The sequence below is a fragment of the Notolepis coatsorum genome (genome assembly GCF_963971535.1).
Source record: "Notolepis coatsorum genome assembly, chromosome: 13".
Classification (NCBI taxonomy): domain Eukaryota; kingdom Metazoa; phylum Chordata; class Actinopteri; order Aulopiformes; family Paralepididae; genus Notolepis; species Notolepis coatsorum.
In genome coordinates, this window is record NC_140177.1 from 1,657,082 (window position 1) to 1,681,637 (window position 24,556).

At 45.9% G+C, this 24,556-nt stretch overlaps 1 protein-coding gene across 2 annotated transcripts; it reads left to right on the forward strand.

Annotated features, from left to right (window-relative positions):
* The first annotated feature begins 1,097 nt into the window (after positions 1–1,097).
* On the forward strand, positions 1,098–24,178 carry otud6b (OTU deubiquitinase 6B). Of its 2 annotated transcripts, XM_084328097.1 has the most exons (9): positions 1,098–1,441; positions 1,697–1,768; positions 2,818–2,984; positions 10,415–10,525; positions 12,146–12,376; positions 14,802–14,916; positions 17,292–17,353; positions 22,162–22,268; positions 23,287–23,469. In XM_084328097.1, the coding sequence occupies exons 2-9, from the start codon at positions 1,699–1,701 to the stop codon at positions 23,369–23,371; spliced, it is 948 nt and encodes a 315-aa protein (XP_084184223.1). In that variant the 5' UTR covers positions 1,098–1,441; positions 1,697–1,698; the 3' UTR covers positions 23,372–23,469. The 2 variants fall into 2 exon arrangements, with proteins under 2 accessions (XP_084184223.1, XP_084184222.1); XM_084328096.1 differs by lacking the exon at positions 17,292–17,353 and having other exon boundaries at positions 23,287–24,178.
* The last annotated feature ends 378 nt before the right edge of the window (positions 24,179–24,556 follow it).

Sequence of the window (24,556 nt, forward strand, 5' to 3'; positions counted from 1 at the left end):
AAGTACCTCGGAGCCTACATATCCGAGGACTTGACATGGACCACACACATTAACAGTGTTGTGAAGAAGGCACGACAACGCCTCTACTTCCTCAGGCGCCTAAGGAAGTTCCAAGTCAGCCAGAAGATCCTTAAGAACTTCTACTCATGTACAATAGAGAGCATCTTGACCGGCAACATCACCTCCTGGTTTGGGAATAGCACTGCACAAGACCAAAGCAGACTACAAAGAGTGACACGTTCAGCCGAACGCACAATTGGAGGGGGGCTCCCCACCCTCCAGAACATTTACTACAAGCGTTGCAAGGGCAAGGCTAAGAGAATCATTAAAGACTCCAGTCACCCGAACAACTGCCTCTTTGAACTGCTGCGGTCAGGCAAGCGATACAGGAGTCTCAAGGCGAGCACAGAAAGACTCAGAAGAAGCTTCTATCCCCAGGCCATCAGGCTGCTAAACGAACAATGAATGAACACTACACAACAACAACCACCAAACGCACATAGCACACACATCCACACGCACACACTCACTTTAAACAAACACACTGTAGCACCCACTCCACACACTTATAGCACACACCCACTTTAAACAAACACACTGTAGCACCCACTCCCCACACTTTATATTTATGGATGAAGGATTGCACTACAACTCGTACACCTTACTGTAAATTGTACCTAAAATTGTACCTCATCCCATTTCTGCTTTGCACTAGATAGTACTGTACATTAGTACACTGCATAGTATTGTGTATTGTATATTATATGGTAACTCAGAACATTGTACATATGTCTATACCGAACACTGTGACCTCATTTTCTTCTTCTAAATTCATGCTATATTATGTTATTATGTTATTTGATACTATCTTGTCTAGCACAGTCTCTGGAGCGTAACAGTAAGAAGCATTTTGTATGAAAGTATTCTGTACTTCTGTATGACAACTATTAAAGAACTTGAACTTGAACTTGAGGCTTCAATAGAATTTCTGACGACATGACACATGACCCTTCCTTTTTTTTTATTTATTTTTTTTAATCCTCGGTAGGAACGAAAGCGCTGTGACACCGAATATACACGGAACGGAAATAGTGACGGACCATCACCACCGTCTGAAGATATTATTTCATTCTCATCTGATCTAACTTATTATATTATATACACGCTATATTATTATATCTGAATCATATATAGTCATATACGCTATATATATACCATATATCTTAATCTTGTATAATTCTATGATTTCACTCGGGAGATATTTCACGACACCACTCATCACGTCAGCACACTTTTATTATCGCATGCAATTTTATATGGTATTTTAGCTTCATGATGCCCCTACGTTTTAAAACAGGGACGTTATTATAACAACTTTGCGAGTCTAATGTTAGTCGTGTTATTCGTGTAACTTGAGTTGTTTGGATCTCGAGCAGCAGCAGTAAGTAACACTCAGCCTCTTCTTGTATAAAAAACGACTGTATTTTTAGATCTGGTATGGTATATGGTATACATAAATGTATAGATGTAGCAGTACTGTCTGTATGTCATGTATGTCATATGTTATGATGAATTGAAAATGGGGGACCCTGATGTAAACAAGACGAAAGTCTTTCTCTGGTCTGCATCCCCTTAACAATTGTTAGTATTGAGCTGTACTGTACCCATAATAAAGTTTTCATTTAATCAATCAAAGCCATGGAGGAGGTGGAGACGCCAGAGGAGGTATTGGCGAAGCAGCATCGCAAGGAGAAGAAGGATCTGCAAGGTAGGTATCTAACTTTAGCTCAAGTTAAATTTAGACTGAACAGTCAGTGTGAGGCTGAGCTGTTTCTCAGCTTTCTATCAAACCTCACGCTTTGTAACTGGTGTGAGAATCTAGTAGCTTGTTGTTGTACCAGACTGCAGTAGCAGTTCAGGAGCATTCAGGATTTTGGGTTGCTGGCTGCATTGAGTTCTGTTTGGTTTATTATTAAAAGAAAGAAAGCCATTCGCAATAAGGATTTTGTCCTTGAATCGACTAACTATCGGTTCCCCAATACAATGAGTTTCAAGTTCAAGTTTCTTTATTAGTTGTCATACAGAAATACAGGATACTTTTGTATAAAATGCTTCTTTCTGTTTTGCTCCTGAGAGTGTGCTAGGTAAAAATAGATAATTATAAAATAAGTATAATAAGTATAAAATAGAAAGTCATGTACTTAAACATGTGTAAACAAGACAAAAATGTTCAATATACATAATGTACAATATACAATGCAGAGTAGTTACAATACAATATAAATGGGATGAGGTAGCTTGTGGTGCCACCTTGTGGTGGTAAGGTAAGGTGCAAGGCTTGGCCATGTGCAATGAGGTATGAGTTGTCAATAAATATAAAGTGTGTTAGTGTCTAAAGTGTGTAAAGTGGGTGCTACAGTGAGTTGTATGTGTGCTGTGAGTGTGTTTGATGGTTTGTTACATAGTGTTAATTGTCATTGAGCATCCTGATGGCCTGGGGATAGAAGCTCTTTCTGAGTCTCTCTGTGCTTGCCATTATGATTGCAATTATGATTGCACTTATTGTATATTGTTTATTGTATTTTATATAGTATTTATACTGTATTATGTTTGTATGCTCATCAACATCGTTGTAAATTAGTGCGTACCCTCAATGATCATTTTGGTTTGAAATAAATAAAGAATGAATGAATAGTTAGTATGTTACTTACTACTGTTGGAGCTTGGTATCTGGGCTTTACCGACACTAGGTATAAGTACACAGCCTGGTATCAGACAGGTATCATCAATCAATCTACTCCTGTGTTTAACTTGTAGCTAAGATCCAGAGCATGAAAAATGCAGTCCCCAAAAACGACAAGAAGAGGCGTAAACAGCTGATGGAGGACGTTGCCAAGCTGGAGGAGGAGCTGAGGCAGAGGCAGGGGGAGGAGCTGAGTCAGGGGGAGGAGCCTCACCAGGTGGAGTCTGTACCTGCCACGAAGGTAAACACCTGCAGACAGATCAACCGTTTGGATACATCTCACAACGGTCATGCGGTTCTGTGCCCATTTCACCTCCCCATATAAAAACCCTTGTGGTAGTAACACCCCCCCTTCCTCTACCCCTCTTCCTGTGTAACACCCCCCCCCCTTCCTCTACCCCTCTTCCTGTGTAACACTTCCCCCTTCCTCTACCCCCTCTTCCTGTGTAACACCCCCCCCCCCCTTCCTCTACCCCTCTTCCTGTGTAACACTTCCCCCTTCCTCTACCCCTCTTCCTGTGTAACACCCCCCCTTCCTCTACCCCTCTTCCTGTGTAACACTTCCCCCTTCCTCTACCCCCTCTTCCTGTGTAACACCCCCCCCCCTTCCTCTACCCCTCTTCCTGTGTAACACTTCCCCCTTCCTCTACCCCTCTTCCTGTGTAACACTTCCCCCTTCCTCTACCCCTCTTCCTGTGTAACACCCCCCCTTCCTCTACCCCTCTTCCTGTGTAACACTTCCCCCTTCCTCTACCCCTCTTCCTGTGTAACACTTCCCCCTTCCTCTACCCCCTCTTCCTGTGTAACACTTCCCCCTTCCTCTACCCCTCTTCCTGTGTAACACTTCCCCCTTCCTCTACCCCTCTTCCTGTGTAACACTTCCCCCTTCCTCTACCCCTCTTCCTGTGTAACACCCCCCCATTCCTCTACCCCTCTTCCTGTGTAACACTTCCCCCTTCCTCTACCCCTCTTCCTGTGTAACACTTCCCCCTTCCTCTACCCCTCTTCCTGTGTAACACCCCCCCCTTCCTCTACCCCTCTTCCTGTGTAACACCCCCCCCCTTCCTCTACCCCTCTTCCTGTGTAACACTTCCCCCTTCCTCTACCCCCTCTTCCTGTGGAACACTTCCCCCTTCCTCTACCCCTCTTCCTGTGTAACACTTCCCCCCCCTTCCTCTACCCCTCTTCCTGTGTAACACTTCCCCCTTCCTCTACCCCTCTTCCTGTGTAACACTTCCCCCTTCCTCTACCCCTCTTCCTGTGTAACACTTCCCCCTTCCTCTACCCCCTCTTCCTGTGTAACACCCCCCCCTTCCTCTACCCCTCTTCCTGTGTAACACTTCCCCCTTCCTCTACCCCTCTTCCTGTGTAACACTTCCCCCTTCCTCTACCCCCTCTTCCTGTGTAACACCCCCCCCTTCCTCTACCCCTCTTCCTGTGTAACACTTCCCCCTTCCTCTACCCCCTCTTCCTGTGTAACACTTCCCCCTTCCTCTACCCCTCTTCCTGTGTAACACCCCCCCCTTCCTCTACCCCTCTTCCTGTGTAACACTTCCCCCTTCCTCTACCCCTCTTCCTGTGTAACACTTCCCCCTTCCTCTACCCCCTCTTCCTGTGTAACACCCCCCCCCTTCCTCTACCCCTCTTCCTGTGTAACACTTCCCCCTTCCTCTACCCCTCTTCCTGTGTAACACTTCCCCCTTCCTCTACCCCCTCTTCCTGTGGAACACTTCCCCCTTCCTCTACCCCTCTTCCTGTGTAACACTTCCCCCTTCCTCTACCCCTCTTCCTGTGTAACACTTCCCCCTTCCTCTACCCCTCTTCCTGTGTAACACTTCCCCCTTCCTCTACCCCCTCTTCCTGTGGAACACTTCCCCCTTCCTCTACCCCTCTTCCTGTGTAACACTTCCCCCTTCCTCTACCCCTCTTCCTGTGTAACACCCCCCCCTTCCTCTACCCCCTCTTCCTGTGTAACACTTCCCCCTTCCTCTACCCCTCTTCCTGTGTAACACTTCCCCCTTCCTCTACCCCTCTTCCTGTGTAACACCCCCCCCCCCTTCCTCTACCCCTCTTCCTGTGTAACACTTCCCCCTTCCTCTACCCCTCTTCCTGTGTAACACCCCCCCCCCCTTCCTCTACCCCTCTTCCTGTGTAACACTTCCCCCTTCCTCTACCCCTCTTCCTGTGTAACACTTCCCCCTTCCTCTACCCCTCTTCCTGTGTAACACTTCCCCTTCCTCTACCCCTCTTCCTGTGTAACACTTCCCCCTTCCTCTACCCCTCTTCCTGTGTAACACTTCCCCTTCCTCTACCCCTCTTCCTGTGTAACACCCCCCCCTTCCTCTACCCCTCTTCCTGTGTAACACCCCCCCCTTCCTCTACCCCTCTTCCTGTGTAACACTTCCCCCTTCCTCTACCCCTCTTCCTGTGTAACACTTCCCCCTTCCTCTACCCCTCTTCCTGTGTAACACCCCCCCTTCCTCTACCCCTCTTCCTGTGTTGTGTAACACCCCCCCCTTCCTCTACCCCTCTTCCTGTGTAACACCCCCCCCCTTCCTCTACCCCTCTTCCTGTGTAACACCCCCCCCCCCTTCCTCTACCCCCTCTTCCTGTGTAACACTTCCCCCTTCCTCTACCCCTCTTCCTGTGTAACACTTCCCCCTTCCTCTACCCCTCTTCCTGTGTAACACCCCCCCCTTCCTCTACCCCTCTTCCTGTGTAACACCCCCCCCCCTTCCTCTACCCCCTCTTCCTGTGTAACACTTCCCCCTTCCTCTACCCCTCTTCCTGTGTAACACTTCCCCCTTCCTCTACCCCTCTTCCTGTGTAACACCCCCCCTTCCTCTACCCCTCTTCCTGTGTAACACCCCCCCCCCCTTCCTCTACCCCCTCTTCCTGTGTAACACTTCCCCCTTCCTCTACCCCTCTTCCTGTGTAACACTTCCCCCTTCCTCTACCCCCCTCTTCCTGTGTAACACTTCCCCTTCCTCTACCCCTCTTCCTGTGTAACACCCCCCCCTTCCTCTACCCCTCTTCCTGTGTAACACCCCCCCCCTTCCTCTACCCCTCTTCCTGTGTAACACCCCCCCCCCTTCCTCTACCCCTCTTCCTGTGTAACACCCCCCCCTTCCTCTACCCCTCTCTTCCTGTGTAACACTTCCCCCTTCCTCTACCCCTCTTCCTGTGTAACACCCCCCCCCTTCCTCTACCCCTCTTCCTGTGTAACACCCCCCCCTTCCTCTACCCCCCTCTTCCTGTGTAACACTTCCCCTTCCTCTACCCCTCTTCCTGTGTAACACCCCCCCCTTCCTCTACCCCTCTTCCTGTGTAACACCCCCCCCCCTTCCTCTACCCCTCTTCCTGTGTAACACCCCCCCCCTTCCTCTACCCCTCTTCCTGTGTAACACCCCCCCCTTCCTCTACCCCTCTCTTCCTGTGTAACACTTCCCCCTTCCTCTACCCCTCTTCCTGTGTAACACCCCCCCCCTTCCTCTACCCCTCTTCCTGTGTAACACCCCCCCCTTCCTCTACCCCTCTTCCTGTGTAACACCCCCCCCTTCCTCTACCCCCCTCTTCCTGTGTAACACCCCCCCCTTCCTCTACCCCCCTCTTCCTGTGTAACACTTCCCCCTTCCTCTACCCCTCTTCCTGTGTAACACTTCCCCCTTCCTCTACCCCTCTTCCTGTGTAACACCCCCCCCTTCCTCTACCCCCCTCTTCCTGTGTAACACTTCCCCCTTCCTCTACCCCTCTTCCTGTGTAACACTTCCCCCTTCCTCTACCCCCCTCTTCCTGTGTAACACTTCCCCCTTCCTCTACCCCTCTTCCTGTGTAACACTTCCCCCTTCCTCTACCCCCTCTTCCTGTGTAACACCCCCCCCTTCCTCTACCCCCTCTTCCTGTGTAACACTTCCCCCTTCCTCTACCCCCTCTTCCTGTGTAACACCCCCCCCCTTCCTCTACCCCCTCTTCCTGTGTAACACCCCCCCCCTTCCTCTACCCCTCTTCCTGTGTAACACCCCCCCCTTCCTCTACCCCTCTTCCTGTGTAACACTTCCCCCTTCCTCTACCCCTCTTCCTGTGTAACACCCCCCCCTTCCTCTACCCCTCTTCCTGTGTAACACTTCCCCCTTCCTCTACCCCCTCTTCCTGTGTAACACTTCCCCCTTCCTCTACCCCTCTTCCTGTGTAACACCCCCCCCTTCCTCTACCCCCTCTTCCTGTGTAACACTTCCCCCTTCCTCTACCCCTCTTCCTGTGTAACACCCCCCCCCCTTCCTCTACCCCTCTTCCTGTGTAACACCCCCCCCCTTCCTCTACCCCTCTTCCTGTGTAACACTTCCCCCTTCCTCTACCCCCTCTTCCTGTGTAACACTTCCCCCTTCCTCTACCCCTCTTCCTGTGTAACACTTCCCCCTTCCTCTACCCCTCTTCCTGTGTAACACTTCCCCCTTCCTCTACCCCCTCTTCCTGTGTAACACTTCCCCCTTCCTCTACCCCCTCTTCCTGTGTAACACTTCCCCCTTCCTCTACCCCTCTTCCTGTGTAACACTTCCCCCTCCTCTACCCCTCTTCCTGTGTAACACCCCCCCCCTTCCTCTACCCCTCTTCCTGTGTAACACTTCCCCCTTCCTCTACCCCTCTTCCTGTGTAACACCCCCCCCTTCCTCTACCCCCCTCTTCCTGTGTAACACTTCCCCCTTCCTCTACCCCTCTTCCTGTGTAACACTTCCCCCTTCCTCTACCCCCTCTTCCTGTGTAACACCCCCCCCTTCCTCTACTCCCTCTTCCTGTGTAACACTTCCCCCTTCCTCTACCCCTCTTCCTGTGTAACACTTCCCCCTTCCTCTACCCCCTCTTCCTGTGTAACACTCCCCCCTTCCTCTACCCCCTCTTCCTGTGTAACACCCCCCCCCCCTTCCTCTACCCCCTCTTCCTGTGTAACACTTCCCCCTTCCTCTACCCCTCTTCCTGTGTAACACTTCCCCCCCTTCCTCTACCCCCTCTTCCTGTGTAACACCCCCCTTCCTCTACCCCTCTTCCTGTGTAACACTTCCCCCTTCCTCTACCCCTCTTCCTGTGTAACACTTCCCCCTTCCTCTACCCCTCTTCCTGTGTAACACTTCCCCCTTCCTCTACCCCTCTTCCTGTGTAACACTTCCCCCTTCCTCTACCCCCTCTTCCTGTGTAACACTTCCCCCTTCCTCTACCCCCTCTTCCTGTGTAACACTTCCCCCTTCCTCTACCCCTCTTCCTGTGTAACACTTCCCCCTTCCTCTACCCCCTCTTCCTGTGTAACACTTCCCCCTTCCTCTACCCCTCTTCCTGTGTAACACTTCCCCCCTTCCTCTACCCCTCTTCCTGTGTAACACCCCCCCCCCTTCCTCTACCCCCTCTTCCTGTGTAACACTTCCCCCTTCCTCTACCCCTCTTCCTGTGTAACACTTCCCCCTTCCTCTACCCCTCTTCCTGTGTAACACTTCCCCCTTCCTCTACCCCCTCTTCCTGTGTAACACTTCCCCCTTCCTCTACCCCTCTTCCTGTGTAACACCCCCCCCTTCCTCTACCCCTCTTCCTGTGTAACACCCCCCCCTTCCTATACCCCTCTTCCTGTGTAACACTTCCCCTTCCTCTACCCCTCTTCCTGTGTAACACCCCCCCCCTTCCTCTACCCCTCTTCCTGTGTAACACCCCCCCCCCCTTCCTCTACCCCTCTTCCTGTGTAACACCCCCCCCCCTTCCTCTACCCCTCTTCCTGTGTAACACCCCCCCCTTCCTCTACCCCTCTTCCTGTGTAACACCCCCCCCTTCCTCTACCCCTCTTCCTGTGTAACACCCCCCCCCTTCCTCTACCCCTCTTCCTGTGTAACACCCCCCCCCCTTCCTCTACCTCCTCTTCCTGTGGAACACCCCCCCCTTCCTCTACCCCCTCTTCCTGTGTAACACCCCCCCCCTTCCTCTACCCCCTCTTCCTGTGTAACACTTCCCCCTTCCTCTACCCCTCTTCCTGTGTAACACTTCCCCCTTCCTCTACCCCTCTTCCTGTGTAACACTTCCCCCTTCCTCTACCCCTCTTCCTGTGTAACACTTCCCCCTTCCTCTACCCCTCTTCCTGTGTAACACTTCCCCCTTCCTCTACCCCTCTTCCTGTGTAACACCCCCCCCTTCCTCTACCCCTCTTCCTGTGTAACACTTCCCCCTTCCTCTACCCCTCTTCCTGTGTAACACTTCCCCCTTCCTCTACCCCTCTTCCTGTGTAACACTTCCCCCTTCCTCTACCCCTCTTCCTGTGTAACACCCCTCCCCTTCCTCTACCCCTCTTCCTGTGTAACACCCCTCCCCTTCCTCTACCCCTCTTCCTGTGTAACACCCCCCCTTCCTCTACCCCTCTTCCTGTGTAACACCCCCCCCCTTCCTCTACCCCCTCTTCCTGTGTAACACTTCCCCCTTCCTCTACCCCTCTTCCTGTGTAACACTTCCCCCTTCCTTCGATTCCCGCTCCACCCAGGCAGCGTGTCGAAGTGTCCTTGAGCAAGACACTTAAACCCCTCACTGCTCCCGATGAGCAGGTTGGCACCTTGGCACGGTTGCCTCCGGCCGTCGGTGTGTGAATGTGTGAGTGAATGGGTCAAATGTGTGGAACAAATTGTAAAGCGCTTTGGATAAAAAAGTGCTATAAAAATGCACTATTTGGGAGCTCCAGTAGCTCACCGCGTACCTCGAACGCTATTTCGGCGTCGGGGACAACCGTGCGCGTCACGGATCTGGGGTAGCGAGTTCGACTCTCGGACAAGCCGTACTTTCTCAGAGTGTCTTTCCCCCCATCTATACCCCCATTCAACCTGTTTCTGTCGGTCATACTTGACCAGAAAAAGCGATAAACGCGAAAAGAACCAGCTGACTGGTCAAAGTAAAAAAAAAAAAAAAAAAAATGCACTATTTACATATATATATTAGTGCTGTCAGGCGATTCAATTTTTTTATGTAATTAATTACAGGATTTGTAATTAATTAATCGAATTAATTAATAGAATTAATCGCATTTTAATCGCATAACCATTTTAGGCCTGATATTTTAGGGTGGCAGAATTTTTCCGGATGGCAGAATTCAGTACTGTATCTACAAAACCTTCTGTTTAATCATCTTCCATTTATTAATTTGCTTAGATTTCTCAGGTCTGGTCAATTTGAGCATAGTGTTATTCACAGTCAAAGATAAAAAATGTTTTATTGATATTCTCATTTGGTTCATTACAAGTTACTCAAGCCTGGTAACAGACACAGTATTTCTGACACTGGGAATACATTCCCTGAGATCCATAGATGTCCCTAGAATCAGATACCAAGAACATGCAAATGAACCATATTAATGTAAATGTGTATTCTACGTACTTATGGAATGAATGAGATTAAAAAAAAATATTTATATATATATTTAATACATTTTAAGTTTATTTTCATAACGCGATAATTTGCTGTGTAATTAATTAATCTAATTAACGCGATAAACTGACAGCCCTAATATATATATGTGTGTGTTGTATACATGTTTCTGACAGGGGAGTAAAATCTGTTATATAAATGCAGTCCATTTACACCTTTATTACAAAGTATTGTATAATAAAGTTACACTTTACACACTAAACTGTGTGTTTCCTCTGGACTCGTAAGGTAGACGAGGCGTCGGACGGAGTGGCGCGGCTGAGCGTGGAGGCGGAGGAAGAGGAGGAGGAGGAAGAGGAGGCCAGGCAGCCTCGTGTCACCAAGGCCCAGAAGAGGAGGGTGAGCTGTTGATTGATTGATTGAAAACTTTAATGAACAGATTGCAGGATGGGTACAATACAGTACGGCTCAATACACACAATTTCTTTATTTCTTTATTTCAGATCCCCATTAGTCACTGCCTCAGCAGCGACTATTCTTCCTGGAGTCTGGCTACAAATCAAACAAGAATAATCAATAAAACAACATAAAAACAAAACAAATATCAATAAAACACCAATAAAAATATACAAACAAATATAGAACATTAAACAAATCAAAATCAGACATACAAACAAATATAGAACAATAACAAATATACAAACGTATAGAACAAATCAAATATAAATAAAACAACAAATATCAATAAAACAACAAACGGAGACATCTCGGAGAAAACTCAAACGTGTTCAAAAACAGCACGACATTCCATACACTAAGACTCCTCATAACCACTAGACAAAGACATTCCAAATCAACCCATAACCCAACACAAGAACCCATTCATTAGACGCAGATTAGACCCAACCAAAATCAATCTCTTTCTGCATTACAGCCACTCGTAGTCCCCTCTTGAATCCCACCTTACTGGTAATTTAAACCAAATACTGTGGAAGTCTATTCCAGTAGGACATTGCCCTGTACATTACAGTTTTCTTTAAGGCTTCAGTTCTGGGTCTCAGCAGGGCGAACCGACCCCTCAAGTCTTGTCTAGTGCCATAGCCATGACCATCACTAGTAAGCACCAGCTGCGAAAAGAGGCACACAGGTTTATGTAAAGTATAAATATTTCTCATAATCAAAATAAGACTACACACTAGTCTCTCATTGACTCTCATCCAGGATAGTTCCTTGTGCATTTTCTCAACACTGTTTCTAATTGAGCTATGCAAGGCAAGTCTTGCAGCTCTATTTTGAGTAAGCTGTATCTTGTCTTGTTTAGATGCATTTGACCAGATTGCTGGACAGTAGTCCAGATGTGACAAAACTAGCAATTGTATGACTTGCTTGGTAGCTGTATCAGTTAAAAAAATAGGCATTCCGTCTCATAATTGAAATACTTCTGCTCATTTTTGTTACAATATTGTTAATGTGAGTTGACCAAGAGAGTGTTTCATCTATTATAACTCCGAGCAATCTGGCAACACAATTGTTAAGGGGATGCAGACCAGAGAAAGACTTTCGTCTTGTTTACATCAGGGTCCCCCATTTTCAATTCATAACATTTATGACATACAGATATACAGTACTGTTACATCCAGACATCTATGACATACAAGATATACAAATATACAGTACTGTTTATTTACAGACAGAGTTTCTAAAAGAGAATATATACATTTGAGGGGGAAGAAACTGTACATTGTGGGGGGGGGGTTGGACATTTACCGGGGCCAGTTTCGAATTGCAGCCTCCCGTAGGTGCTCTTTGAGAGTGGTTTTGAATGTGGGTAGGGATTCACATAATTTTACGGCTGTGGGTAGGGCGTTGCGATGGGTCCGCAAACAAATCGCGAAAATTGTCAACGCTGGCGCCATTGAGTAAAGATGGGAAAAAAAACAGCGTGGCAGTCAATGAGTTTAGCGTTGTATTCGCTTGTGACTGTGTGTGTGTGACCCCCCCCCCCCCTCTCACCACCAGGACAAGAAGGCCGCGGCGGAGCGGGAGAGGGACGGCCGCATCGCCGAGGCGGAGGTGGAGAACCTCCAGGGGGTGAGGCACCAGGAGGCTCTGAAGCTGGCCCACAAGCTGACCCAGAGGCAGCTGCAGATCAAGGAGATCTCCTCCGACGGACACTGCATGTACCGGGCCATCCAGGACCAGCTGGGGCCGCGGGGCGCCGGAGATACCACAGCGGAGGGAGTGTCTACGGTAAATATAGTAGATATCTATGGTAAATATCACAGCGGAGGGAGTGTCTATGGTAAATATCACAGTAGAAGTAGGGATGCCCCGATCGATCGGCCACCGATCGTTATCGGCCGATACTCAGTATAAATATGCAATCTGTGAATTTCGATAATGAGTCATATTCGCCGATCGCGGAAACCGATCAAGCGAAGATCTCACTCGCTGTCTGTCTCAGACACACACGACCTGCAAACTGCCGCTGCTCCTCCTCCCTAGCCCCGCCCACACCCGTGTAGAGTTTGTAAACACTGAGGCTCCTCTGCTCGAGTCTGTAGTGCATTCGACCTGAGCTAACGTTAGCTACCTAGCTATCGTTACTGTTTAAACAAAATTACCCAGTCAACTATTCACGTTTAGTAGGCATTGTCTAACGGTATTTAGCCGGCTAGCTACTGATAGCTCCTGATATCAACAAATTATCCAGAAAGTCTAGTAGTCCATGTTCATACCTCCGTTAGCTTGCGTTAGCTGACGTTAGTTCTCTGTTCAAAACGAAATGTCCCATTGAACTAAAGTTCTGTCTTAACGTCATCTAGCCGGCTAGCAGTAGCTACAGATAGCTCTTGATATCAATGTCTTATAACATTGATTTAATGCGTATTCGAGCTGAGGGCTTGCTGAATGTGAAATGACCAAAGAACCGTAACGTTACCAATAGGGTCCAGCTGCAGGGCAGGAGAATCCTTTTTGGAGCTGGAGGCTACTAGAGTACACACAGACAGTGGAGCTGTTTGCAGATAGCGAGCATTTTGACTTGTTGCGTGGTGGCGATGTCTCGCAGATAATACAAGTACAAGTCTAATTATATAATATATATATTTTATAAACAAAAATTTTTTTTTTTTATATAAAATAATTTTTAATTTATTTTTAATCAAAAACAATCGGTATCGGATCGGTATCGGCCGATATGGCTCACGACGATCGGTGATCAGTATCGGTGGCAAAAAACGTGATCGGGGCATCCCTAGTAGAAGTACTTGGACACTGTAATACTGTGTTTTAATACGTTTTTATTGTTTGAAGTTAGATGACAGGGTAACCCCATGTACTATATACTATGTACTAAGAATGTTCTAGCCTGGGTCATGTTATACTATGTACTATGAACAGGGTTCGCACAAGGTCCTTGAAGTGCTTAAAGTGCTTGATTTTTTACAAAAAAAGGTCAATGCCTGGAATTCCTTGAAAACAGCCCATTTTTTAACAAGGTGCTTAAAAAGTCCTTGAAATTCAAATCAACCATTCGCATTGAAAGTTTTGTTCATCCATGATACAATTGTTCTGAATCAAGACATTTTATGTGTAACTAATTGTCGGAAATTGGTTTTAAGCCATAAATATTGGATCCGATTTTCTTCTATAAAAAAAAACAGAATTTAACACTTTGAATGCCAGCCACGCGTTTTGTCGTTAGTTCATGCCGACCACTGAGTGCCGCCAACGCTATATAGCGTTTGTTTGTCGTATTTATTTTATAAATCAATAAATCAATCGAGCCTCAGGTTAGTGTTGCAGACTCTCTCTGAGCTCAATTGGGAAGATACCGCCCCCTATCGTCTCTCCCTGTGTAACTGCACCCCATTACTTTAGACGGGGGGGGGGGGCAGTTTCCACATTTTACTTTTCCGTCAAGCCAAGTGAAGAATCCATTGTGATCGCCGGTCCGTAAAACGCGTGGATTATGTATTTACAGTACCCAATGCTGAATCAATAAACGCGATCGATATTTGGAATGGCGATCAGGAATTGGAATAATCTTTTTGGAGAACATCTGATCTGAGGTAAGGAATTTATTTTACCAGTCTTATCAGAGCTATTTTCACCTATATATCAGCGGTTGCCATATGCGTGTGTGTGAGTGTGTCTGTGTGTGCGTGATCAGGAAATGAGAGAATTGATATTTCAGCCCGCTTCTATAGCGTGCATAAGTACACATATACTATCGATAATCTAGCGTTTATTTGAAAACAATTCATAAATAGGCTGAAAAATAACAGTTTTTGTGTATTCTAGAATATTCCAGTAAATGCCGTTTATCATGGAATCTTTATATTTTCCTTGAAAACCAGGGCTTTTCAAAATGCTATAAAACGGAAATGAAGCGATTAAAAAAAACAATCCGTTTCGACAATGTTGACTGCAAACAAGTCATTGATAAGCGACGGCCAGATTAGACACATAGTTTATGCGTTCACAACGCTATCATTGAAGTGGGTGGTGGCATTCAACGGGGGGGGGGTAAGGCACACCGCATGGCTGGTAATCAAAGTGTTAAAAGTGAATTGTATCCGTTTAAAATGAAAAAGAGTGCTTAGGAAAAGTACTTGAAAGTCCTTGAATTTCATTTTGCACCGTCTGTGGGAACCCTGTATGAATGTTGTAGCCCGGGCTGAGCCTGAAGGATCTGCGGGTCTGTACCGCTGACCACATGCGACGCCACGCTGACGACTTCCTGCCGTTCCTCACCAACACCAACACCGGAGACATGTACACAGCTGGTAACTATTGACCTGTCTCAAGCCCCACCCTCTGTTCTTGATCCTCCAATCATGACCGTTGCTTTGTAGGGCTGACCTTCGAATATATTTTTGGAATTCGAAGCTTCGAGATTAAAAAAATTAAATAAAAAATTATATATATATATTTTTTTAAATGTTAAATATATATTTTTTTAAATGTTTATGTTGTGGGACTTGTACAGCACTTTGTTCAACTTTGTCAGTGCTGTAAAGTTTAAACCTTTTTAAATCTTAGACAAACGAAACACTTTGCTTTCATGAAATATTGTAAGCCGTCATTTGAGGCTTTATAAAAAGCAGCACAATGAACACAAATCTGCCAGTGCCGAGTCCGACCTCATCTTAAATAACAAACAGCACTCATCTTAACACTTTGACTGCCATGAAACGTGTTTAGACGTCATTGCTGGCCATGCTCAAGTTGCCGGAGGACGCTGTACAGCGTCCTTATATCAATATTTAAAAAATCTGCGATCGGATTCATATGTCCCCTCCGCTGGCCTGAGATCCACCAGCAGGACCCACTGAGCTCTCTGGCGGTTCAGGAGCGCCATCTGGTGGCCGATCGGCGCAATCGCTTAACAGGATGTGCCATAGAGGTTGTGCTAGACGTCCGTAGTACTTCCGGGTACTCGCTATAGGTCCCGGGACTCTGGCTCGTCACGCTACACAGTGATCGATTGCCAATAACTCGATAAACAACATGATTTGGACGTATATACCATTATACAAGCTGGAGATGGACCGGGTAAATTTACATCCCATAATGATAAGACTTCTACTCTACGATGATCGCCCAACGGCGCGCGGAGACTGGGGTGAGTTTCAGCGTGTAACGTTACCGTCTTCGATACTAACTGCTATTATCAACATTTGACCCACATTAGATGATTGGTATAACGCTGCCCACGGAATTATAAACGCCCCCTAGCCCATCCGGTCAACATCAGATGACGTGTAGTAACTTCTAGAAGTATGTCTAGTTGGAATTTTTTATATCGCGCTGATTGCCATAAAACTATTGCATCATCAATATAATGCATTTGGGGCTATAGATCACGTTCTGGAGAAAGCTGCAGAAAGAGATGAAAACATACTTATACATTAGACCATACTTTACTATGAATATGTGAATGAAAAAGTTTAATGTTGCTACACAATGAACAATACATATAGGACTTTGAATGGGCCCTAATAATGGCAATGTAGCAATAGAATTTAAAAAGTTATAGCCATGCAAAGAAGGGGTACTTCTCCATAGACAAATAGAGCCGGCAACCTATGGTATATCATGAATTTAACCCAAGGCAACCAAAGTGTTAAATAACAAACAGCATTGCTTGTTGTAGTTAACAAAGAGAGGCAGAGTTGATTTTGTACAACAACAAAAAAAGAAGAAGGAAAAATACATAATACGTTTTTATTTTATTTTATTTATATTCAAATTTCTTTTTTCATATTCGAATCCCATGCCCATCGAAAGAAGCTTCGAAGTATTTAAGACAGCCCTATTGCTTTGAGGGGAAAACGACAGTTGTGATTGGAGGATCAATCACCTTTTTGTATTGGTTGTATAAAACATTCATAGATACAAGTATGGTACTTTTATGTTTATGTTTATTAAAGGATCCCCATTAGAGACACATGAAAGAGCCTCTAGTCCTCCTGGGGTCCTGGACAAAACAAACACAATACAAATGTACAACTAAAAATATGAATTAAAAATAAAACAAAAAAATTAATACAAATATACAAATTCACAATATAAAAACTAACATTCCAGTCAAATAAAAAATATATACAGATTACATACTTGACAAGTTTGCAAGATATCTCTTTATATATTTATTTAATACGTATGGTACTTGTAGTAGGTGTGCTGGTTTATAGATATTGTAGAGCACATTTCAGCACATGTAATTTCTTTGTGGGAAAGCGTATAAATATATGTTTATGAAGTAAGTACAGTTTATTTAGTGGAGCACCATTCACAGAGTAACGTCGCAACATGCTTCACAGAATATTGGACCTATCTCAAACCCTGCCCTCTTTTCTTGATCCTCCAATCACAACTGTCGCTTGCCTCGGACAAACAAAGCTTGTCCGAGGCAAGAGACCGTTGTGATTGGAGGATCAAGAAAAGAGGGCAGGGTTTGAGATAGGTCTAACATTCGGCCACTAGATGTCACACTAGAGCACCAGCGTGTCATTTTCCCAATCCTGTGTATAATTCCACGTGGGGATGATGGGAAGTAGGTAGGAGGGGATACATGCAACTCATTTTGGGGGGAAAAGCAATACTTTTATTCCGCACATGTCACACAGCATACATGTGTTTCTGTTTGTGTCTCCAGACGAGTTTGAGAAGTACTGCAGTGATGTGGAGCACACAGCCGCCTGGGGGGGGCAGCTGGAGGTGAGCTCTGACTGGGGGGGGGGGGCAGCTGGAGGCGAGCTCTGACTGGGGGGGGGGGCAGCTGGAGGTGAGCTCTGACTGGGGGGGGGGGCAGCTGGAGGTGAGCTCTGACTGGGGGGGGGGGGGCAGCTGGAGGTGAGGGGCCTGGGGGGGGGCAGCTGGAGGTGAGCTCTGACTGGGGGGGGGGGCAGCTGGAGGTGAGCTCCGACTGGGGGGGGGGGCAGCTGGAGGTGAGGGGCCTGGGGGGGGGCAGCTGGAGGTGAGCTCCGACCAGGGGGGGGCAGCTGGAGGTGAGCCCTGACCGGGGGGGGGGGGGGGGGGGGGGGGGGGGGCAGCTGGAGGTGAGCTCTGACCAGGGGTCGTGCAGAGACTCATTATCTGTATCTGTATTCGGCTAGAAGATCACAGAGTAGGGGGTTAACAGATTAGACTGTTCACAGATTAGAGGGTTAACAGAGTAGAGGGTTAACAGAGTAGAGGGTTAACAGAGTAGAGGGTTAACAGATTAGAGGGTTAACAGAGTAGAGGGTTAACAGAGTAGAGGGTTAACAGATTAGAGGGTTAACAGATTAGAGGGTTAACAGATTAGAGGGTTAACAGAGTAGAGGGTTAACAGATTAGAGGGTTAACAGAGTAGAGGGATAACAGATTAGAGGGTTAACAGATTAGAGGGTTAACAGATTAGACTGTTCACAGATTAGAGGGTTAACAGAGTAGAGGGTTAACAGATTAGAGGGTTAACAGATTAGAGGGTTAACAGATTAGAGGGTTAACAGATTAGACTGTTCACATAGTAGAGGGTTAACAGATTAGAGGGTTCACAGAGTAGAGGGTTAACAGATTAGACTGTTCACAGAGTAGAGGGTTAACAGATTAGAGGGTTAACAGAGTAGAGGGTTAACAGAGTAGAGGGTTAACAGATTAGAGGGTTAACAGATTAGACCGTTCACAGATTAGAGGGTTAACAGATTAGAGGGTTAACAGATTAGAGGGTTAACAGATTAGAGTGTTAACAGATTAGACTGTTCACAGAGTAGAGGGTTAACAGATTAGAGGGTTCACAGAGTAGAGGGTTAACAGATTAGAGGGTTAACAGATTAGACTGTTAACAGATTAGAGGGTTAACAGATTAGACTGTTCACAGAGTAGAGGGTTCACAGAGTAGAGGGTTAACAGATTAGACTGTTAACAGATTAGAGGGTTAACAGATTAGACTGTTAACAGATTAGAGGGTTAACAGATTAGAGGTTTAACAGAGTAAAGGGTTAACAGAGTAGAGGGTTAACAGATTAGACTGTTCACAGATTAGAGGGTTAACAGATTAGACTGTTCACAGAGTAGAGGGTTAACAGAGTAGAGGGTTAACAGATTAGAGGGTTAACAGATTAGAGGGTTAACAGATTAGAGGGTTAACAGATTAGAGGGTTAACAGAGTAGAGGGTTAACAGATTAGAGGGTTAACAGATTAGAGGGTTAACAGATTAGAGGGTTAACAGATTAGAGGGTTAACAGATTAGAGGGTCAACAGATTAGACTGTTCACAGATTAAATTGTTCACAGATTAGAGGGTTAACCTCTTAAATTTTAGCCCTATTTTCTGAAAATCCACCTAAAAATACATACCTAAGTAAATGGAAGATTGCTCCACTTCTACAAGGTCCATTTGCATGTTCTTGGTATCTAGGGACATCTATGGGTCTCAGGGAATGTATTCCCAGTGTCAGAAATATTGTGTCTATTACTAGGCTTGAGTAAATTGTAATGAGCCAAAGGAGAATATCGATTATATTTGATTTCTATTTTTCATCTTTGACGGTGAATAACACCATGCTAAAAATGACCACACATGAAAAACTGCCACCGAGCTCATTCAGCACCTTCTTGAGATCACGTGTACAAAGAATCTAAGCAAATTAATAAAGAGAAGATGATTAAACAGGAGGTTTTGTAGATACAGTACTGAATTCTGCCATCCGGACACATGCAATTTGAAATATTATTATAGAATATAGAATCAGGCCTATAAATTACCTTATTATAGTCAAGTTGCACATCTATGGATCGGGCCAAATCTCCTCTTTCCAATGGCAGAGTTCAATCTGGATTTAGTATCACCAGGCATGATCCACAAACCGTGAATGAAATCTACTGTAAGTACAGTTACTTTTTTATAATGGAAATTGCTCCGCCATTTTTCATCAGATTGCAACGCAGATTTTTGCTAAACTTTCACAGAAAGGTAGATAAACTAACTGTGTTCTAATTTATGCCAATAACGTTCAGGTTTGTGGTAGATAATCCAGAAAAATAAGATAAATGAAATCCACAAGTCATATGATTGACAGGAGCTGCCTTGAGCTGGGTAGTGTAGTTTTTCGAAATTCCAACACCATTCAAAAGCTCTGGGTCTCCTCTTCTCACATGACTACAAACTAAATGGCGGCGTGCATTAACTTCCGTCGATATTTGCCAGTTTCTCAATACATTTCCAAAACTGATATTTCACTAATAACACTTTAACCTATTGGTAAACAAACGTATTGCTGAAAATATACACTATGACTGCTGTTTTGACAGGGTTAGGGTCTTTCCTCTTGGCTACATTTGGAAAAAAAATATGCAACATTAATTCATACAGTCTGTAGAGATGTATTTATGGCTTGGGTCCGGTACCGGACCTGTCGGGCTTAAGAAGTTAACAGATTAGACTGTTTACAGCCGACTCACAATGTGCAGCAATGGTTTCGGCGTCTGGTCTATTTTCAGCGGACATATACCAGATTAGAAAACCATCAAAACACGTTATTAAGGTTTTAAAATGGTAATTGTAGATCTGTGAAGGTACAGATGAAGGATAGGACGTGTTTAGTCAATTATATATACCGTACTTTTCGCACTATAAGCCGCACCTGAATATAAGCCGCAGCAGCTCAATTGAATGATGTGTACATATATAAGCCGCACTGGACTATAAGCCGCAGGTGTTTTAATGTTTAATTACCATAATGTAAGGGTTCGTGCACAGAGGGGATTGTCGGGAAAGAGATGGCTGTTTGAGGAAGCTCCCATTTATTAATATTTTTGTTTAAACAGTAACGGTAGCTAGCTACTAACGATAGCTACTTAGCCAACACTAGGTAGCTACTAACGTTAGCTCACGGAACGATGGAGCCAACACTAGGTAGCAATCGTCCCGGGAGCTAACGTCGGTACCTGGCTGGTTGCTGGCTAACTAACGTGGCTAATCGTCTCGGTAGCTAACGTCTCTGCCTGGCTGGTTGCTGGCTAACTAACATGGCTACTCGTCCCGGGAGCTAATGTCTCTGTCTGGCTGGTTGCTGGCTAACTAACGTGGCTACTCGTCCCGGGAGCTAACGGCGCTGCCTGGCTGGTTGCTGGCTAACTAACGTGGCTAATCGTCCCGGGAGCTAACGTCTCTGCCTGGCTGGTTGCTGGCTAACTAATGTGGCTAATCGTCCCGGGAGCTAACGTCTCTGCCTGGCTGGTTGCTGGCTAACTAACGTGGCTAATCGTTCTGAGAGCTAACGTCTCTGCCTGGCTGGTTGCTGGCTAACTACCGTGGCTATTCGTCCCGGGAGCTAACGTCTCTGCCTGGCTGGTTGCTGGCTAACTACCCTGGCTATTCGTCCCGGGAGCTAACGTCTGTACCTGGCAGGTTGCTGGCTAACTAACGTGGCTACTCGTCCCGGGAGCTAACGTCTCTGCCTGGCTGGTTGCTGGCTAACTACCGTGGCTATTCGTCCCGGGAGCTAACGTCTCTGCCTGGCTGGTTGCTGGCTAACTAACGTGGCTAATCGTCCCGGGAGCTAACGTCTCTGCCTGGCTGGTTGCTGGCTAACTACCGTGGCTATTCGTCCCGGGAGCTAACGTCTCAGCCTGGCTGGTTGCTGGCTAACTAACATGGCTACTCGTCCCGGGAGCTAACGTCTCTGCCTGGCTGGTTGCTGGCTAACTAACGTGGCTACTCGTCCCGGGAGCTAACGTCTCTGCCTGGCTGGTTGCTGGCTAACTAACGTGGCTATTTGTCCCGGGAGCAAACGGCGCTGGTTGCTGGCTAACTAACATGGCTACTCGTCCCGTGAGCTAACGTCTCTGACTGGCTGGTTGCTGGCTACCTAATGTGGCTAATCGTCCCGGGAGCTAACGTCGGTACCTGGCAGGTTGCTGGCTAACTAACGTGGCTACTCGTCCCGGGAGCTAACGTCTCTGCCTGGCTGGTTGCTGGCTAACTACCGTGGCTATTCGTCCCGGGAGCTAACGTCTCTGCCTGGCTGGTTGCTGGCTAACTAACGTGGCTAATCGTCCCGGGAGCTAACGTCGGTACCTGGCAGGTTGCTGGCTAACTAACGTGGCTACTCGTCCCGGGAGCTAACGTCTCTGCCTGGCTGGTTGCTGGCTAACTACCGTGGCTATTCGTCCCGGGAGCTAACGTCTCTGCCTGGCTGGTTGCTGGCTAACTAACGTGGCTAATCGTCCCGCAGCAGATTTACGAGTCTGATCTGACGGTCACAGAGCTGAGGGAGCGAGCCCAGTTAGCTGTAAAAATCCATAGATTAGCCGCACCGTTATATAAGCCGCAGGGTCGAAAAATGGGGGAAAAAGCTGCGGCTTATAGTCCGAAAAGTACGGTATATATATAAATGCAGTCCACTTGGATGAGAGATGGGTAAGCAGTAAGTACACACACGTAATTTTGTCATCATCACATGCCTACTTCTATAATCCCCCTCTCTCTCTCTGTCTCTCTCTCTCTGTCTCTGTCTCTCTCTCTCTCTCCTCCCCAACAGTTGCGAGCGTTGACTCAGGTCCTGCAGATGCCTATAGAAGTGATCCAGGCCGACGCAGCCACTATAAAGATAGGGGAGGAATACGACGTTGCTCCGGTCACCCTCATGTGAGCTCTTTATGTTCTGTTACTTAGTCCGTCAAGAAGATGGATACCAGTTTCCTCTCTCTGCGTTGAGTAGAAAGCTATCCGACTGCAAGCTAGCCTAGCTTAGCACAAATAAATGGAAGCAGATACTGTACGTTTTAAGCTAGGCCAGTGGTCCGTATCCACTTGCATTAATTTCTGCTAAGCTAGGTTAGCTTGCAGCTGGATAGCTTCTTACTGAACGCACACAGAGAGGAAATTGGTATTTATCTTCATATTTCTGACTCTGGAGAAGACAGTAAGTGCATTTCCTATGATGTTGCCGTGTTTTAAGCATCTTTCAACGTTTTACACGTTAATGTACGGTACATGTTACAAATATTGATACATTCGAACAAAATGAAATGGGCCTATAGCTTGCTTGTCATGACACACACATGTAATAGGAAAAATAGAATGAACTAATAACTGCTGAAAACTTGACCCGAGAACTGTTAACAAAATCTGGAAGATCACAGTAACTCACATAAGTTAAGATACGTTCAGATAAGATGAGCTATTCCTTTATTGATCCCCTTGGGGAAATTCAGGTGTCTATGAAAGACATAAATATAGGCAATATTCAATTTAGATCTAAATATGAGAATAATAAACAGTGTAAACAATATAATTGACTCTGAATATATGAATCTGCGAAGAATAAACAGTGTAGACAATATAATTGACTCTGAATATAGAAATATGAAAAGAATAAACAGTGTAAACAACATAATTGACTCTGAATATAAGAATCCGAGAAGAATAAAAAGTGTAAACAATATAATTGACTCTGAATATAAGAATCTGAGAAGAATAAACAGTGTAAACAATATAATTGACTCTGGATATAGAAATATGAAAAGAATAAACAGTGTAAACAATATAATTGACTCTGAATATAAGAATCTGAGAAGAATAAACGGTGTAAACCATATAATTGACACACGGTTCACAGAGCACTTCACAGCTGACGTTTGAGACGTGTGCTCTTGTGTTGCAGCTACATGCGCCACGCCTACGGACTAGGAGAGCATTACAACTCAGTGGAGCGCTTAAAGGACCCTGCCAACGAGGAAGACAGCTGAGACCACTGCCTCGCGCCGTGACACCCCCCCCCGCATCGCGTAACGCAGGGTTCCTCAGACCTGTCAATCTGGGGTGGGGACCCCCCCCCCCCCCCCCCCACCCCATTTCTGCTTGTTGACCCCCACCTTGGAACATATATTCCAGGGAGCGAGTGAATAATGTGTGCCGAGTTGTTTTTAGATTTGTTTATCACGAGAACGATTCTGGTGAGTCTGTGGAAGGACGGTGGTGTTTGTGTGGAAAGCGTAATTAAATCCCATCTTTCCCCAAAAACGGCGTCATTGTACTAAAATACTAAATCACAATATACATCGGGAACTATTCTTCCATTTTTAGTTCGGGACGCTGTGGTGGAGAGACCCGCTTTGAGGTCCTGCGCTGTGACACGTCGACTCGCTCGCGGAACCAACGTTTTGATTGATTGAAAACTTTATTAACAGATTGCAGAATGGGGTACAATACAGTACGGCTCAATACACACAATTGTTATTAAGGGGATGCAGACCAGAGAAAGACTTTCGTCTTGTTTACATCAGGGTCCCCCATTTTCAATTCATCGTGACATTTATGACATACACGACGACATACAGATGTTATATGAATGTTTTAATATGGATTGTTTCGCATCACGTTATTGCTTGTTTGTGATGTCCCTGATGCGTTTAAACTAAAGTGATGTGGTGTTTCAATCTCTGGACTCACTGGACTGTCTTGTTGCAATAAAACACTACAAGCTCTTCTCAAAATTCTTCCTGCATGCAACGAGATGTTCTATTGACACCCGTGCCAATATGTTGTTGTGTGATTTGGGCTAGAAAATGAATTAAAGTTGAGCAGGTTTAAGGGAAATGTTGCAGTGTATTGTTTATTAGCAACCACTTGTTTGGATGAAGGACGGTGACTAGCATTACTAAAGATGATGTTCATGCTCTGTATGATAGCATGTACAATAGTTCTGTATATACTGTAATTATACATTTATATTTACTATATACTGTATATATCCATGACTGGATATACCTGCATATAATCCTTCTATATACATACGTTTTTTTTTTTTTTTATCCACTTTTTCTCCCATTTTTCTATGTTTTTCTCCCATCCCAATTTCGTATCATCCAATTCAACCCTCCCTTGTCACGGACGCTGTTTCTTGCCTCCCACAAGCCGGCTGCAATGTGGAC

Excerpts from the sequence above, each read along its gene's own strand:
- otud6b (XM_084328096.1), top strand. The coding sequence starts at position 1,699 with ATGGAGGAGGTGGAGACGCCAGAGGAGGTATTGGCGAAGCAGCATCGC. Across the intron at positions 14,917-22,161 it reads CGGAGACATGTACACAGCTG|TTGCGAGCGTTGACTCAGGT; the intron begins GTAACTATTGAC and ends CCTCCCCAACAG. Across the intron at positions 22,269-23,286 it reads GTTGCTCCGGTCACCCTCAT|CTACATGCGCCACGCCTACG; the intron begins GTGAGCTCTTTA and ends CTTGTGTTGCAG.